At 39.3% G+C, this 17,389-nt stretch overlaps 1 protein-coding gene across 1 annotated transcript; it reads right to left on the bottom strand.

The window, feature by feature from the left end:
* Positions 1-402: 402 nt before the first annotated feature.
* LOC117293318 (gamma-aminobutyric acid receptor subunit beta-3-like) lies at positions 403-14,764 on the bottom strand. The gene is made up of 6 exons (XM_033775577.1): positions 14,547-14,764; positions 11,813-11,895; positions 10,253-10,390; positions 6,023-6,175; positions 3,100-3,404; positions 403-999 (listed from the first exon to the last, which is right to left on the bottom strand). The coding sequence occupies exons 1-6, from the start codon at positions 14,750-14,752 to the stop codon at positions 583-585; spliced, it is 1,302 nt and encodes a 433-aa protein (XP_033631468.1). The 5' UTR covers positions 14,753-14,764; the 3' UTR covers positions 403-582.
* Between the last annotated feature and the right edge of the window lie 2,625 nt (positions 14,765-17,389).

Raw genomic sequence — 17,389 nt, 5'->3', positions numbered from 1 at the left:
ACCAATCATGCGAGGTTTTACTGCCAGTGTTTCCCCCAAAAACATCATCGCGTGTTCCAACATGATCTGAAATTCTAAGTTAGAATGGAAGTTCTAGGTTTACAAAGAGAGGGAGCGACTGGGGAGCGAGCCAAACTTTTCATAGCAAAACTACACGATGTCGTTCCATATTTGAAGAATACGGGAAGAACTATACGGGATACCGGGGTTTTAACAAAGACCTTATATGAAAATGTGTAGCTCTTTGCCGGTGACTCGGGGAATTCTGTCAACCGGAGATGCTTAGAAAATTAACATGGGCTTGACAAGGATGTTCAAAAGAGGGCGCTATCAGGAGAAGTTTGTACATATGGAGGCGGGGGGGGGGGGGACAGAATCTCCTTTCACACCGGTCTGCCGCACTCGTTGGTTGACATTGCTCAAGACTCGTCGTTCAGTTAAATTGTAGGATGGTTGAGGCAAAAACATTGACAGTCACATGTTGCCGAATGTATATCCTCCAGAGCATGCTAAAATCATTTTGTAGAAGAAGCAAAAAAAAAAAAAAATTTGACTACATTACGAAAAAGTTCTAGAAGACTTTCATTCACTCCAAGTTTGATTGTTTTTCCACTGTTGCTGCCACATCAGATACACACTCCAGTAGACAATATTGAAAATAATAAAGAGACTCGGGAATAGAATTCTGGCGTAGCTATCGATGATATGCACATTGCGCACTTTCGGGAGGTGCACCCGTATTGTCCGTCTCCGTAATGTAGAGTTCCTAGCCCGCCCGGAGCTACCCGGACCGAACCACGGCGGGGTGTGCCGGTAGTTGGTACCGCTTGACCGTCGCCGGACTTTGCCTCCGGTGCATGAAGGTTTCCGGACGTGGGTCTCGGTCCCTTCGAGTCCATTCAGCCTGTTCATTGGGATTTCTTCCATGACTTCGACATCGTTGGGGTCGTTTGGGTCTCTCCCTGACAGCCTCTGACCAACACTTTGATTTAGTTGAAGCTGTAGGTCAAAGATCAAAACCATCAAATTAATATAATTTGTTTTCAGGGTCAAAATGACAATAAAGGGGCCAGTCAGAATAGTCATTGTAAAAAAAAAAAATAGACTTGCATTTCGAAATGTTTTTGATCCACCCTAAATGTGATATCCGTGCCATGCCAACTCGCAATATGACGGCGTTCAACCAAAATGGCTTCCGGGAAATCCCAAACTAAGCCATCGATTTTGTTGTTTACAATTTTTGAGTTCCATTGGGGGGGGGGGCTCCGGTTCCAACCACCCAAGATCTCAGTTTTCTAAACATCGAAAGGCTTCATAATGTTATAATAAGATACTTAAGAACAAAGTAATGCCTTCGACCAAAGTTGCAGAAATTGCCATTCATGTATATTTAATTTTACAACAACTGAATCTTCGGTTTTCAGTTACTTCTTTTGACCCACCAACTCACAATTTCGAGGAGAAAAAAGGTAGACATTTTTAAACACTGACTATTTTGAATGGCCCATAAGAAACTAATTGTACCTCCCCCTTTTGTTATTATTGTTAATATTAGTATCTTAAAAAGAATTAAAAATGCGCAAAGATTTTTTTTTTAATTGAGAGAGGCTTTTTTAGAATTCTTACCGATCCTTTACTTCCAGAAACAGCATTGTCACACTATTAAATAATGATAAGTACATAAAATATAAAATTTTAGTTCAATATCAGTGTTATTAGAAAAAAATTCCCCATGTATAAACATTTCTTTGTTCTGAATTAAATCAAACAAAATTGTGCTAAAAATACAAACAGTCTTTTGTTGAACATGAATGAAGACAATCGAACTTCATTGTTGCTGAGGCTCTGTGCCAACCTTTGGATTTTGGGGTTCGGTTAATTTTGGATTTTGTTCTTCTTCCTTTTCTTTTTTTCAACCCGTTCAAGACAACAAAATCTTTTGGGCAACGTCACAGCCTTGAGTTTTGTCAACCTCGTTCGAGAAAAGTATGTTTAACCTTCACTACAAAGAACACAACAAATCAGCAATAGGTCTTTACTGTGCTAATCAAAAGAAAACGCTCACTGTAACAAAATTCAAATTGTTTACCAAACAATGTAAAAACCCGTTGCCAACCGATTGCACATTTTAATTGTTGTGATAAACGAGATTGCCATTTTAAAACGGTGGTCCGTAACCCCACTGCGAGTTGAAAAATTACCACCCAATGGTTTTACAAAAAAAGAATTGGTAGTTCGAAAAGAATTCTAGGATCATAATCATTGTTTTGCGTGAGTTTTTCGGGACAGGTTACTCTAGGGAAATGGAGTTTGCGATATGAATGTGAGTTTTGTCTATTATTTCTGCAGTGCAAGGGATCAATTTGCTTGCGGTTAGCACTTGTATAAGGGTTTGCTTTTGCATTTATTCAACGATTTTTTTTTCTTAGTGTGTTGTTTACATGTACAGATATTGCCTATGTTTTATTTTATTTTTATTTTTTTTGTCATGATAGTGTTCCATGTACCAGTGGCTGTTTACATACCGATTTTGTACAAAGATAAGGATGGCAGAGTTTTTGTACTACCCAGAATGAGTGACCCTATTGATTGACACCCCTTTTAGGACGTGTGGAATAGCACAACTTAGGATACCACAACATAGCTGACCAGTATCCAGTATGTATGTTGTGGTTTAGACATTCAATGGAATTATACAAAATAGTGATGTCAGCATGTGCTCACATGCAAATGACGTCATTGACCACCATCTTTGATATTAAACGTACACACGCGTGTTCACGCATTGCGCACGAATCTCAGATAGGTTTAGCTGCACGTAATACGCGAGCAAATACGTGAACGTGAACTTCAAAAAATTGTATGGTTAAAATCTTACGTCTTTAGCGTGTACGTGACATCACCTACACGTCAGTTGCGTACGTAAGCATGAAGAAAGCCCAAAAGTGGTGACGTCACCTGGAAACAACACAATTTTCTGAATATTTTGCTCGCGTTACGTGCAGCTAAACCTCCTTCTTGATAGCCTTTCACGCGTGCACGTTTTATCAAAGATAGTTGCCAATGTAAGGAGTATATTGAACGGCTGAACATTATTACCTGTTGATACGTGTTATCGCGGAACTTTCTGGTTCTAAGATTCGAAGCATTATTACTACTGTTGGCATTATTGTCTGTGGTGGGCGTAGACGAACACGCGGTGGCGCTCTTCAATGCCTCCTTGGCCTTCCTCTTGTGTTGCGACCAATAATTAAAGTTGACGATGGCGTACTCGAGGAGGGCAGCAAACACGAAACCGAAACACGTGACCACGTAGATGTCAATTGATTTGATGTAGGAGATACGTGGAAGGGATTGACGAACGCTTGTACTAATTGTTGTCATGGTGAGCACCGTCGTTATACCTGACACAGAACAAATTAAATAAATGTATGATTTCATTTTCACTCGAAAATCCTAAAATGAAATAGGGTAGGTAGCTATCTGAAGACCAAAAAATACACATTCGAATGTTGTTTTTGTCTGCATTCGGTATGTTGGATTTCCCGAGTCTTTCAGACTATGCTACAAGCATAAGATTTGGTACACACAGTCAGAGTATGCCATGATAAAGATTTTTGGCTATAGGGCAATCTAAGATTTGAATTTTGACAATCAGTTTTCAATATTTTTAAAAGAGCTACCTGTAAGGACAAAATTAATCAGCAATGACCGAATATCTTTCTCATTATGCATTCTGCCTGTGTGCCGAATGTCATGCTTGTATCAAAGGCGCAACCCCATCACATACCTGCCTTACTATTGTTAAAGACACTGGACACTATTGGTAATTGTCAAATACCAGTCTTCTCACTTGGTGTATCTCAACTTTTATACACAAAATCACAAACCTGTGAAAAATTGAATTCAATTGGTCGTCGAAGTTGCGAGAGAATAATGGAAGAAAAAACACCCTTGCCGCACGAAGTTTTGTGCTTTCAGATGTTTGATTTCGAGACCTCAGCTGGGGTCTCGAAATCAATTCAAATATTTGAGTGAGAAATTAGTTCTTTCTCAAACTACGTTACTTCAGAGGGAGCTGTTTGTCACAATTTTGTATACTGTCAACAGCTATCCGTTGCTCGTCTGTCAACAGCTATCCGTTGCTCGTTTACCGAGTTAGTTTTTATGCTAACAATTATTTCCAGTTATTACCAATATAGTGCACAGTGCCTTTAAATAAAGTTACTCTGTAGGTCTTTATTAATTTATATGAAGCAGAACCGTTGAAGACTTTGGCCATCTGGATTTTGTGAATAGGGATTTCTATCCACATAGAAACGCGGTTCGCAGTCTAAACTGCTTGAACTTGGAATGAAAGTCAATGAATTAGATTAAAAGCCAATGAACCAGATTGAAAGTCAATGAACCAAAATGAAAGTCAATGAACCAGAATCAATGTCAACAAAAATAAACCAGAATGAAAGTCAATGAACCAAAATGAAAGTCAATAAACCAGAGTTAAAGTAAATTTACCAGACTGCCTAAAATAACCACAGCAAAAGGCAATATTAACTAGAATGGAAGTCAATTAACCAGAATGAAAGTCAGTTTACCAGAATGAAAGTCAAATAAGCCAGACATTTAAATGGACTAATAATTAATTGCTGCAGGTTCAGAAACTAACAGAAACACTTGGATAAAACTGAGTTGATAGCAATGTCTTAGTTTCTTAAATACTCACAACAAGTTATTTTGTAATGATATCCAGGATTTTTTTGGGGGGAGACCTTGCTCGGCTTTCAGAGATTTTGAAACTTGGCTTGATGTAATATTATTACCATGGTGTCCTTTTCCCAGGCATAATGTTCATGCACAACCTTCACGTGACAAGTCTGTCACCCTTGGCTATTCACTTGACCTAAATCCTCCCCCTGAAGAGCTTCTCGGGTTGGGCTCTTAGTTTTCCAAAGGGGAGTAACTAAAGCTTGTTGGTTTGTTTTCAGCCTTGGGTGACGTCTTCAGCTGCCATTGCAGTTTGCGATTTATTCCTCGAGTTCTAAACAGTCGTTGTATTACTTCGTGAATAAACGAGTGTTTCCCGCGTGAAAGGGTGCGGTAAAGGTGACACACCCGTGGGGCGGGGCTTCTGTGGTACATTGGGGGTGGTTGTAATATAATGCGTCTCTGGTAGTCATTGTCGATCCATAAAAAAGCCAAGTGGTAATGGGAGGAATTCATTTCTTTAAAGGGTGAGGTCACTAAAGGAGTGTTTTTATAGTGACACACCCGAGGGGCGGGGCTACTGTGGTTACTTGAGGTATGTTGTTGTAATGCACCGAAGGCGTTTCTTGATTGTCAATCCATGAAGTCGGCTAATTTGTAGAATGGAAGGAATGCATAGCTTTGTTAAAAGGGTGGGGTCGCCATGGGTGTGGTTATAATTGATACATCCGAAGGGAGGGGCTATTCTGTCAACTACGGGAGGTGGTTGTAATGTACCGAATGTGTCTCAGGTAGCCATTGTCAATCCTTGAAGAGGGTCAATTGGTAAAATGAAAGGAGTGTTTACCTGAAATTAAAGGGTGTGGTCACCAAGGGGTGTGGTTATGTTGGTACATCTAATGGGTATGTCTACTGTGGTAACTTAGGGAAGGTAGTCCGAATGTACCAAAGTGTCTATGGTAGCCATTGTCAATCCTTGAAGAGTATCAATATTTGTAGTATGGACGGGAGGTATACCTTAAGGGTGTGGTCGCCAAAAATTCTGAATACATTATGTCCGCGCGGGACGGATTATTTCCTAAATTGGAATACGCAATCTGAGAAACGTTACATAAAGTAACGTTACTCACATTTAAATTTTGAGGCATGCAAACTGATTTTTTTATTTCTACACAACCATTCGAAGTGAACTGTTTCTCAAAATGATTTACACTTTCGAAAGCTGCCGTAGACTTCTAACCAGAAGTTTGTATTTGCCATTAGATTAAAGAGTGATTACTAAACGCTATACCTTCCCTTAAGGGTTCTACATATTTACCTAAGGCGACTCTAGCTGACGTTGCCTCGTGGTTAATCCAGAAAGACACCCATGAGAGTATGGTAAGAAGAATGGAAGGAAGGTAGGTCTGAAGCACAAAGTAACCAATGTTTCTCTTTAGAAGGAAGCTCAAAGACAATCTGGGATACGCTCCTGTCAAGAAACATTAATATACGAGGAAATAGTCAAGGTATTGTTTTATGAGAAAATAGAATAGAAGACTTTCTGGGACGATAGGTGGCAGCAGACTTACCGGGTAAATCCATTGTTCTCAGAAGTATGCGCATGTTCAGAACTAAGTAAACCATGAAATTTACCCGGTAAGTCAGCTGCCACCTAGCGTTGGAAAGTCTCACATTAGCTGTTGCAAACTTATTACCTACAAAATGACTCATTTTGACACTGGAGGAATCTTTTCAGCCTTCGAGAAAGAATCTGCTAGGCTCGAAACGTCAGGCCATTAAATAGTTATTGTTTTATGATATCAAACAAGTGTTCCAGGTCTGTTTTATATGGGCCTTTCTAAGATCTCCCTGGTCAGAATTTACCTAGACTTGTCTCAAGTCCCAATCCCCGTGCCACCCCAAGGGAACTACTGTTTTGTGATGCTCTGCACTCCCCAACCTGTTCTGCTACCGGGACCACTTTTTGACGGTGAGCGCACACTGTACTGCATGCTACGGGTTGTTTGATAGTTAAGTTTGCGTGATTAAGCAAAGGGACCTGTCACACGAGAATGGGACTTTCATCAAGTCTAGTATTGACCCGGATTCCTCCGGGTCTTGTGACGCTTGACCCATTTCTGTGTCATTATGACCCGGAGAATCATGTCAAAGTGAAACAGACATGGGTCAAGCTAGCGTACAATCTGGGTGAAGATCCCAATTTTAACCCTGTTCCGGTACAGCCTGACACGGAATCGAGCCAGACACATCCCAGACACATCCAGTTTTTAGATACCCGATAAGTAAGTCCGTTGTTCTCAATTAGACGACCAGTTATAAATCAAATTTATGAATCATTGTAATTTCTAAGAAACAGACTTAACAGCATTTTTCACTGTACTAGAGATACAATACCTGAATAATCTAAACGGTGTGAACCGTGTTGCATGTTATGATATAATTGTCAAGCTTTTTCTACAAAAGCTTAAACCTAAGCTGGAAAATATGTCCATTTGCGAGCCCTTAAAAGACCTGATTTAGTTGGGTCAAAACATTTAAGTAAGTTTCAACCCTAATTCCAGGTTGTCTTCTTTTAGGAGGTAGACAAGTTTTTACAATACACAACGACTGTTTGTGTGTAGTTTTAGGGTAAAAGTGTTTCATAGACAACGACTGTTTTGTGTTCTATGTGGGTGGGGGTTTCATACACAACGATTGTTTTTTAGGCAACGATCCACTTTGACCCACATTTCTGAGAAACACTTTTTGTGAACTCTCGACAAATTGATAGTTTTAGAAGAGATGCACGGGATTTGGAGAAATGTTTCATGAAATCCATTTCCTGTACCAGGTGTCAGTGTGTGGCAGACACAAGTAACTTTCTTTTTGATAAAAATCGATGACCTATTAAGAGAAACTGCCTGAAACCATTCTAAAACCGTCATAATTGTCAACCATTGTGGAACTCAATCCTCCTTTTTTGTGTCAGGGGCAGATGAGTTGTCCATTAGCTCATCAAACTCCAAAAATGAGGTTGACAAATAGACAACCCCGCCCCCATTCCCCAACTCATGTCATAACCTACTTCTTAGAGTTCAGAAGAATCCTACAAGGGGGGTCTGATGGATTGTGGAGGCGGGTGTGTTCTGAAGGAATTAAACCACCTGCGTTATGGAGTAGGGGACGGATTTCCAGCCCGGTTCGCTTGATCCCCGGACCCCCGGCGGTATTTTTCTCCCGGGTTTTTTCGTTGATTGCAAATCAGCACTCAGTGGGTTTCTTTTTTTTTTTTTTTTTTTCCCCTTTACCATGGTATTTTGTAGCATGAAATGACACCAGAGTAGAAATTGTGCTGTAGGTGTTACGGCAGTATTATTGGCGGTCTGCAAAGCTAGACCGGTGGGATACTAAGATTGTAAACAGGTCAGGCAGCGTTGTCAGGCCACGCTAAGCTACCCCCCCCCCCCCCCAGTCCAACTTGAAAGTCACTATAACTAAAAAAGACTAGCTAACCTAATAGAAGATGGACCAGAGGTCGACTTAACAAAGATATTCTTAAGTTGGGACTAAGTTGAATGACTCTAATGAGTTATTAAAAACTTACGATTAGCTCGTAAGGTTAGAACGAGTAACTCGTCCTAAGTAGAGATTTGTGAAATCCACCCGTCATGCAGTTTGGGTATAAATTCTTTAATAGCATCTTCTAAATCGTTGGATCTTCCTTTTGAGAGAGTTACAAAAAGTTTGTGACAATAAATCCTATCTTACGCATACAGAAGATGGTTTACTGAAGGCTGTTGCAGTAAATGTTGTGTTGTTGAAACTGTAATGGTTTTGTCCTCTTAATAGTTGCGTTTGTTAAACGGTAGTGTCGTGAGCAATTAATTATACTACCTTAAAGACACTGGACACTATTGGTAATTTTAAAGTCCAGTCTTCTCACTTGGTTTATCTCAACATATGCACAAATAATAAACCTGTGAACATTTGAGCTCAATTGGTCGTCGAAGTTGCGAGATCATAAAAAAAAAAAAAAACACCCTTGTCACACGAAGTTGTGTGCTTTCAGATGCTTGATTTCGAGACCTCAAATTCTAAATCTGAGGTCTCGAAATCAAATTCGTGGAATAACTACTTCTTTATCGAAAATTATGTCACTTCAGAGGGAGCCATTTCTCACGTTGTTTTATACTATCAACCTCTACCCATTACTCGTTACCAAGTAAGGTTTTGTGCGAATATATATTTTGAGTAATTACCAATAGTGTCCAGTGCGTTTAAGCCTAAATTACAAGGGGTAAGCCATGCCTGCCCTGCACAAGCTTTAGAAGTAAAAAGCTATATTGTAAGAAAAGATAATGGCTTTGTTCTCTTTAATTATTGACTTTGTTATACAGTAGTGTCGTGCGTAACGTTAATTATACATTCTTTATATTTAAAGTGCCATTTCAGATGTTAATGTTTCTCTGTAGATGTAAATGTTTCTCTGTTGCCTTTGTCATACAGTGGTGTCGAGAGCAATTATTTATACCCTTGTTGTTAAAGTGGTATCAGATATAAACGATCACTGTAAATATGCAAATGTCTCTACAGTTAGCATCATCGGCAGTGTTAATTAAACAACCTTTTTTAAAGTGGTATTCAAAGTAGTAAATGTCTCTCTGTGGATGTAAATGTTTCGCGAGCAATGTTCATTGAACATTTTTCGTTTTTTAAAAGTGTCATTTCAGATTTAATCTTAGGATGTAAATGTTTCTCTGTTGCCTTTGACGTACAGTGGTACTGTGAGCATTGCTCACCATACAACCTTAATTGTTTAAGTGGTATTTCCGATGCAAATGAGTAGATGTAGCTGTAAATGTTCCTATGTTACCATTGTTATCATTAATGTCTGAGCAATGTTCATTATACAACCTTAATTTGTAAAGTGGTATCAGATGTCAATTAGTCTCTGTGTATATAAATTATTGTCTGTTGTCTGTGTCACACAGTAGTGTCACGAGCAGTGTTCATTACAAAACCTTAATGTTTAAAGGGGTGTTAGAATTGTAAGTGTTTCTCGGTGGTATTTCTACTCGTAGAAACTTTGTAATCAGTGGGTTTCAGACTGAAACCATTGCTTTGTCTACACCTACCAATCTTATATAATGATGTAAACAAAACTATAGGAAACTATTAACCATGGTTCACCTTAGCCCTATATAGGACTTTTTCCCTTTACACAGATAGTATAATACGAAAGTGTAAGGCCGCCAAGGCTATGTTCATCTCAGAACCAAGACTTCTCAAAAGAGATTTGCACACGGTGGTACCGCAAACATCTCTTGGTTATAATTGTATTCCGTCATGCAAAATTTAAAATACTACTTAGAGGAACTATCAATCAATGGATGGGATTTCTCCCACACTACATAATAATAAAATTGTTATCGGTTTGTCTTTTCTTGGCCCCGGGAGTGTTTTGGGAATTCGGTTTCTTGGTTTTGAGTCCTTAAATTTTACAGACAAAAAGATGAGTGTGTCAAATGAACAGTCTGGTCACCTGGCCGCTGAGCGTTGAACGTACCCGTGGAGAAGGTCTGAATTCTGGACACCAGTTTCCACTCTGTGATGGTAAACTGTGCTATTTCAATGTCGTCCATCCCGAGGACTGACTTGCCGCCATACTGCCACGAATACGAGAGATCCGTCAGTGTGTAGCCATCTGTTGGGGGTGAACAAAAGTTGGCATGAAATTTTTGAACAAAAAAAAGCACTGGAGACTATTGGTTATTACTCGAAATTATTTTTTAAGAATAAATATTTGGTAACGCGCAAAGGAAAGCTGTTGATGTTGGAAAACATTGTTGTTAACGGCTCCCTCTGAAGTAACGTAGTTGGTAAGAAAGAAGTAATTTCTCACTCAAGTAATAAAAGACTTCAAGGCCTGAAGCATTTTATTATGGCGTCTGAAAGCCCACACTTTGTGAAACAAGGTTGTTTATTCTTGCATTGTTCTTCCTATAGAACTGTGATGACCGATTGCGTCCAAATTTTCTCAGAGTTATTACGATGTTATGCAATTATGTTGGGATACACCAAATGAGAACATTGGTCCTGGACAATTACCAAAGGTGTCCAGTGCTTTAAAGGGAACATGTTCATTTATGTTACTGTTTTCTCCAAAGTATAAAGCACATGTGAGGTCTTTGAAGCCTTAGACCAAACTTATCCATGCCGCCTTTACCTCTGTGCACATTACCGATTTAGAGAGCATAAAGTCTGGCGACATTTTGTTTGAAAGTTGAGAAGAAAAAAAATGCTGTATACAAAACAAATGCCATTAAAAAGAGACGGCTTTCGATCCGGCCTAGATGCACTCATTGTCTGTATCTAAGCAGCTGATGTTAGGGATGGTTGATCATTTCTTATTCAGCTGTTTCTTTTGATGAGGGTTCCCTGTGGTATATTTGAAATCATTGATACCAATTTTAACTATAGATAAGGGACCATGATATTTTCTCCTCGCAGCCTCGGTCTGGTTGTATGGGTTTTCATTGCTCGGGAGGGAACAAAGAAAATGGATCCACGGATGTGCTTACAGTCCAAATTATACAGACTATCGAACAAGTGAATTTGAAAAATAGAAACTTCCCTCGTCTCGATTTGTCTTTATTTTGTTTTGGGTTGTTCTTTTTTGAAAAGAAACTTTCCTCTGGTATTACGTGTCAATGTTCATTGTCTCTTACTATTTGAAATTCGTTCTAAATTTACGAATGCAAACTTTAAAGTTTTCATATTCTTTCAAACACTAGCTGTTTGGAATCACCACTTGCTTTATCCAAGAATTTTAACGACTAAAAGTTGAGTGAATGTATCATCAAATGAAACCGAAGAGTTTTATAATAGGAGACTTTCTGGGACGATAGAGGGCAGCAGACTTACCGGGTAAATCCATTGTTCTCAGAATTATGCGCATGTTCAGAACTACGTAAACAATGGAAATTTACCCGGTATGTCTGCTGCCACCTAGCGTTGGAAAGTCTCCTATTGGTGTTGTTCTTTTCAAGCAAAGAAAAACAGAACGCATCCAGAACAAAACAAAAATTGATAATTTATGCGATCACCTCCTTTTTAGTATACTCACAGCTTTCTATCTCCAGAGTGCAGTTTTGTTGGTCCATGGGATAATGCCGTAAGTCCATCATGCAGGACGCTACTGTTGTAATCCTAGGTTAGGGGGGATGGCCAGAACAAACAAACAACCGTATTAAGAAATACTTAAGACTCTTTTAGATATCCTCTACGTCAGTATACAAGTAATATCAATTCAAGAGCGGATTAGTCCGCAGTGGGGCAGGTCATTAAGTGTTCACATTACCCGTTGATGTCTCCTTCATCAGCGGATACCATTTTTCCCAAATCAAAACAACTAGGGGCCCAAGTTACAAAAATAGACATGCGTTAAGTAGAACTGCGTCAGTTTATGCCTCATTAGGTCACCATAAAGTCTTTGTTTTTTTATGCGGTGATTCTTTAACGAGCTGTGTTAAAGAGCTGCCGTATCTTTTTGAAGGATGTTGTTTTGACAAATTGTTCTGGTTGTGTTTCAGCAGGGCTGCATAGTTAACGTTTTGATTGGGTTTCATTTTGCTATTTTGAGTCTCTTATGTGTTTGAGTTCAGTCAATCTTTGTGACTGTTTGGGACAGAATCACAGTCTTTGCGTTTATGCACGTAGACCCCCGCCCCCACCCCATTGCAGTAACAGTCACTGTTTGGCTCCCTCTTGTGCCGATTTTGTGCAAGGCTTGGCATGGAAATAAAGAGCCGTTGGGGTTTTGCAGGCTCCCTTCTGCCTGCGGCTTAAAGTTTCGCATGACTAATGTGTTTTATGTCGACGTTTGGAAAAGGCTTCTCCATAATCAGCCCATATAACAAGTGTAAATTTGTGTAGGGTCCCAATTTGATTTAGCTTAGCAATCAATTATAATCCTAAGCAGATAGTTGCAGAGAACATGTATTGCACCAGTATTTCATTACATGGCACTCGAGCCGTTGTTTCTACTAATCAAACAAATTAATGATGTGCTTAGAGCAATATTTCTGTCCAACATCTATATACAATTTGAAATATAGTCCGTTTAACCTGTCTGGCCATGAATGTTTGAAAGCTAACAATGATTGTTTGGGTGAAGAGAACTTTAAGCACCATTAATGAAGTCATCTTTATAAAAGAGGGTTGAGATGAAGGTCTCTGCTCATGATTACGTGATGTCGACGTTTGGAAAAGGCTTCTCCATAATCAGCCCATATAACAAGTGGAAATTTGTGTAGGGTCCCAATTTGATTTAGCTTAGCAATCAATTATAATCCTAAGCAGATAGTTGCAGAGAACAAGTATTGCACCAGTATTTCATTACATGGCACTCGAGCCGTTGTTTCTACTAATCAAACAAATTATGATGTGCTTAGAGCAATATTTCTGTCCAACATCTATATACAATTTGAAATATAGTCCGTTTAACCTGTCTGTCCATGAATGTTTGAAAGCTAACAATGATTGTTTGGGTGAAGAGAACTTTAAGCACCATTAATGAAGTCATCTTTATAAAAGAGGGTTGACATGAAGGTCTCAGCTCATGATTACGTCAACTTTCCTGTTTGTTTTCTTTTCGGCAGGATGTCAATGAGCTAATTGTTTTCTCGCGGGGTGAACTTTTAGCGTCACTGGTGAAGCCATCTTTTTAAAGGTGCCAGGTGTGGTGGTTAGGGTTATTAGAGTTATAGTCATCACCCCTCCCTCTCTGAATGCTATGACCAACCCCGTTGGATGTTTGTTTGTTTTCTCTACTGTGAAATGCGAAACTGAAAGGGCTCGGTTTATTTCCTGAACTAAATAAAGAAAACTACAACCCACGGTGTGTTGAATTCGTGTCACCTGTTTTTTTTTTCTTCAAGGTTTGTTCCCCTTCCATTTCACCTCACTAGAATTAAAAGGGTTATGTTCACAGACAGCTTCCTTTCTTGGGGTAAGAAAGAGAGATAGACAGCATTGCTATAAAAAGAACATGATCGAGAGTAAAGAAGGAAGATCCGCATCGACGGATGGAAGTCTATTCAAAATGGTTTCCTGTTCTCTATTTTTTTCCAAGTCAAGACCCCCACCCCTCCACAGAGAGCATTCCAACGCATTCCAGAATGTCTCCCCCGATCCAGCGATCATCCTCCCCCCGTCAGTTGGGCCAGCTGCACGGTAAGGAAATGCCTTGTCCGGACCCTGGCAAGCGGAAGACCGTTCACACGTCTTGTGTTCGGTCCACTTGCCAAACAATATAAGGAGACAAACCTTCCGTGGAGAGCGAACTTTTTTTTCTCTCTTCTTTTTCTTACAGTTGTTTCACCCGGTGGTCTTTCTCCGTCGTATACCCTAGTACACCGGGACCCAGTCGATAATTCATGCCAGGTAATCAACAGTGAGAATGGTTCAGCCCCCCTTCGTCTGTCGACTCTTTTGACTGATTGTGGTCTTGTGTACGTGTTAGTTTACTAAATAGAGTATGTGCACTTTTTGTCCAGGCACTGTTTGTATCTGAAACCTGTTTATTTTGTAGCCGGGTCAATATTATGGATCAGTTAGAGTAATTGAAACGTAAATAAACCCCCTTTGAGGCGTCAGACTAAAATAAAATAAAAAATGCCTCCAGGGAAACTTTGGACCAATGGTGGAGGCAAACAAAAGTGCAGTTCGGATCGTCCAGGTGTGTCACTACAAAATAAACCGTACAAACCAGTTTGGACAGGAACCAAACAGACATACAATATAAAAGACAACTCGACATCTAACTTTTAACTTGGGACTGCAAAGGGCAAAGATCTCACCTCATGCCGTAGATAACGCTGCCGTCGCAGCTTAACTGTAGAAGTCTATTTTTAACGGTGACGTCATGTACAAAAGAGCTCTTGTCATTGGCCAGGTAAGTGTCCGGCACCCATATGACGTCAGCGAGTCTGCCGTCCAATGAGAGATTGCCTAGTCGGCTGTCATACTTTAGCCGTTCGTCTTTCCAGTGCTGGCGTAGATACATTGATATGGTGTAATCCTGTAAATGAATAAACCAAAACCAGAAACGTTTGAAAGCAAATCCAAAAGATCAAGCCGTATAGTCTCAGAACTATAAGGTCATCATAAGTGCAAATATTTGGGTCTGACAGAGTTACTTTTGCATATTTGTTGAGCTCCTGGTAAATGGGGTTTATTGGCCAAGAGTAATCTTCAAAGTAATTGTTTGACATTTAATCAACCATGGAGATCTTAAACCAAACAAATCTGTTGTTATTATTTTGTTATCCTAGCAATTTTAATTAAGAAGTTAATTGGATAATTAACTCTCTCTTCGTGTAAACTGCGAGGACGAGTTATTCGTGAAGCGCGTTGTGCACGAAGCAACGTGTAAAAGGTAGCAAGCTGAAACTCAAACTTATCTTTGTCATAATAAACGCTTCGTGCAAACTAAAAAGAACGAATGCAGAGCATTAATTTTTTTATCCAACAATACAGACGGAAGTTTTCGTGTACTTTTAGAGCAGAGGCCTTTGGTAAAGTATATTGAAACTTAATGTGAATTTCTGTTTTCTAAATTTGAATTGTTTTCGTGTGTATGATTCTTTTCCTGATGGTCGGATAAAAACGACATGAATGAATTGATAAGAAAAGTGTTTGATGAGAAAAGTAGGATCCGTAAAATATGAAGATATTACTTGTGAGGGTTGTGATTGTTGTTGTTGTTGTTGTTGTTGTTGTTGTTGTGATTTTGAATCAAATGCGTCTATTATGGGTAACCAGTGGAGTGAGGATAATGGTTGAAACAATCGTCACACGAAGTCGTTTTTCTATGGAGGACACCCGTTATTGCTTTTAGGAAATTCATTATCAAACAGAAACGATGAAAACAAAAATGCACTTGAGCCAATAATTCAAGGTTACCGTCTAAATAACACATGCAACAGCTCGAATATGTCAGTTACTTATTCATATCACCAAATCCTTTTCGGGATGGTTGATAGCTGAACAAACATTGTTTGAGTCAAACTCATCGTGGAAGATTTCCAAACAATGTGTCACGTGTATAAAGTAAATCCCGATACCAGATGAGTTCTGGCGTTTTCATTTTCGCAGAGTAAAACTACTCCAGCTGTATGGATTTTAATTGAGATTTATGAAGCTTTAATAGAACGCATTCCTTACAGGGCGGGGAGTCAGCGTGGGATGGACGCACATGGACAAATTAATGAATGATGATTCTATTGAACATTCCATTGGTGGGTATTTAATTCGTCATAATAACGCCAGATGTATTCCCAAATACACAATTGGGATTTGGAAAATCCGAACCTAGCGAACTCTCATTGTGTGGCCTTAATCTTCTCACGCCACGCCATCAACAATTGTTTCCCGTGAACCAACCTCGATCTTGCTTCCAGATATTATACTCAATCTCAATTCAAACTCGCATCCATTTTCTAACTTCGTTTCAAAACAATACATAACTACAATATTTTGAAATTATGAGTTAAAAAATAAATGCATCCAAATACAAAGAAACAAACAAACTAAATATGAGGCATCTTCTAAGTGACTTGTGGCGAGATGCCTGATGGACAGACAGGAATAACATATTGATTTCAAACTTAAAGTTGGCTTTATTAAGTTGCTATTATTCAGAGAAAAAAAATCCGTTTGAAACACTATCAACAATCAACAATAGCAGTTGATAAATCATCATTACGTGCACACACAAAATCTATGACCCAGCCTTTAAACCCGAAACTTAAAAACACTGGACACCTTTGGTAATCGTCATATACCAGTCTTCCCATTTGGTGTATCTCAACATATACATAACATAACAAACCTGTGAAAATTTGAACTCAATTGGTCGTTGAAGTTGCGAGATAACAATGGAAGAAAACAAATACCCTTGTCACACGAAGTTGTGTGCTTTCAGATGTTTGATTTCGATACCTCAAAATCTAGTTCTGAGGTCTCGAAATCAAATTCGTGGGAAATTACTTCTTTGTCGTAAATTACATTACTTCAGTGAGCCGTTACATACAATGTTTTATACTATCAACCTCTTGATAACGAGTAATGGAGAGCCATTACTCGTTATCAAGTAAGGTTTTATGGTAATAATTAGTTTGAGTCATGACCAGTAGTGTCCAGCGCCTTTAACAACAAGCGCTTTAAACAAAAATAACTCCCAGGTTTAGGCACATTGCGTGGGTTTCTTCACGTGGAACTGAGATATCAGTCTGGGGTCCCTGTCCTCAAAATCTTAACAAGCGGAAATTAACTTTGGCAGATCTTCGCCTATAGTTCAGATTTGCTCTGAGCAGAATCAAGACAGGTCGGTCCAAAATTGAGCAGCAACGGTTGCTTTAGGCCGATTTATTCGCTAAGATCAAGTAATGCGCCTGCGTTTATCTTTGCGCACTATTCAGTTTTGATTCGAGACAAATAAGTCAACTGTAAAATCACTCAGCTACACGGGATGTGGGATGGCACTCCTGGAGCTCCATACTCGGCATGCAAACGTCATCATCATCAGATTGATGGTCATTTGAGTTGCTTATTGGTTTCTTATATCCTTTGGTTATCTCTGAGTGTCGGAGAAGACCTTGGGGAAGATACTAATCGCTAAATGTCGAAATGATTTCATTCC

This window comes from Asterias rubens, chromosome 8 (assembly GCF_902459465.1).
Source record: "Asterias rubens chromosome 8, eAstRub1.3, whole genome shotgun sequence".
NCBI lineage: Eukaryota > Metazoa > Echinodermata > Asteroidea > Forcipulatida > Asteriidae > Asterias > Asterias rubens.
This window is presented reverse-complemented; position numbering and strand designations above follow the sequence as displayed.

Coding starts and splice junctions, on each gene's coding strand:
- LOC117293318 (XM_033775577.1), bottom strand. CDS start 14,752: ATGTATCTACGCCAGCACTGGAAAGACGAACGGCTAAAGTATGACAGC. Junction 11,896..14,546: donor AGCGTTATCTACGGCATGAG/GTGAGATCTTTG, acceptor CCCCTAACCTAG/GATTACAACAGTAGCGTCCT. Junction 6,176..10,252: donor AATTCAGACCTTCTCCACGG/GTACGTTCAACG, acceptor GTTTCTTGACAG/GAGCGTATCCCAGATTGTCT.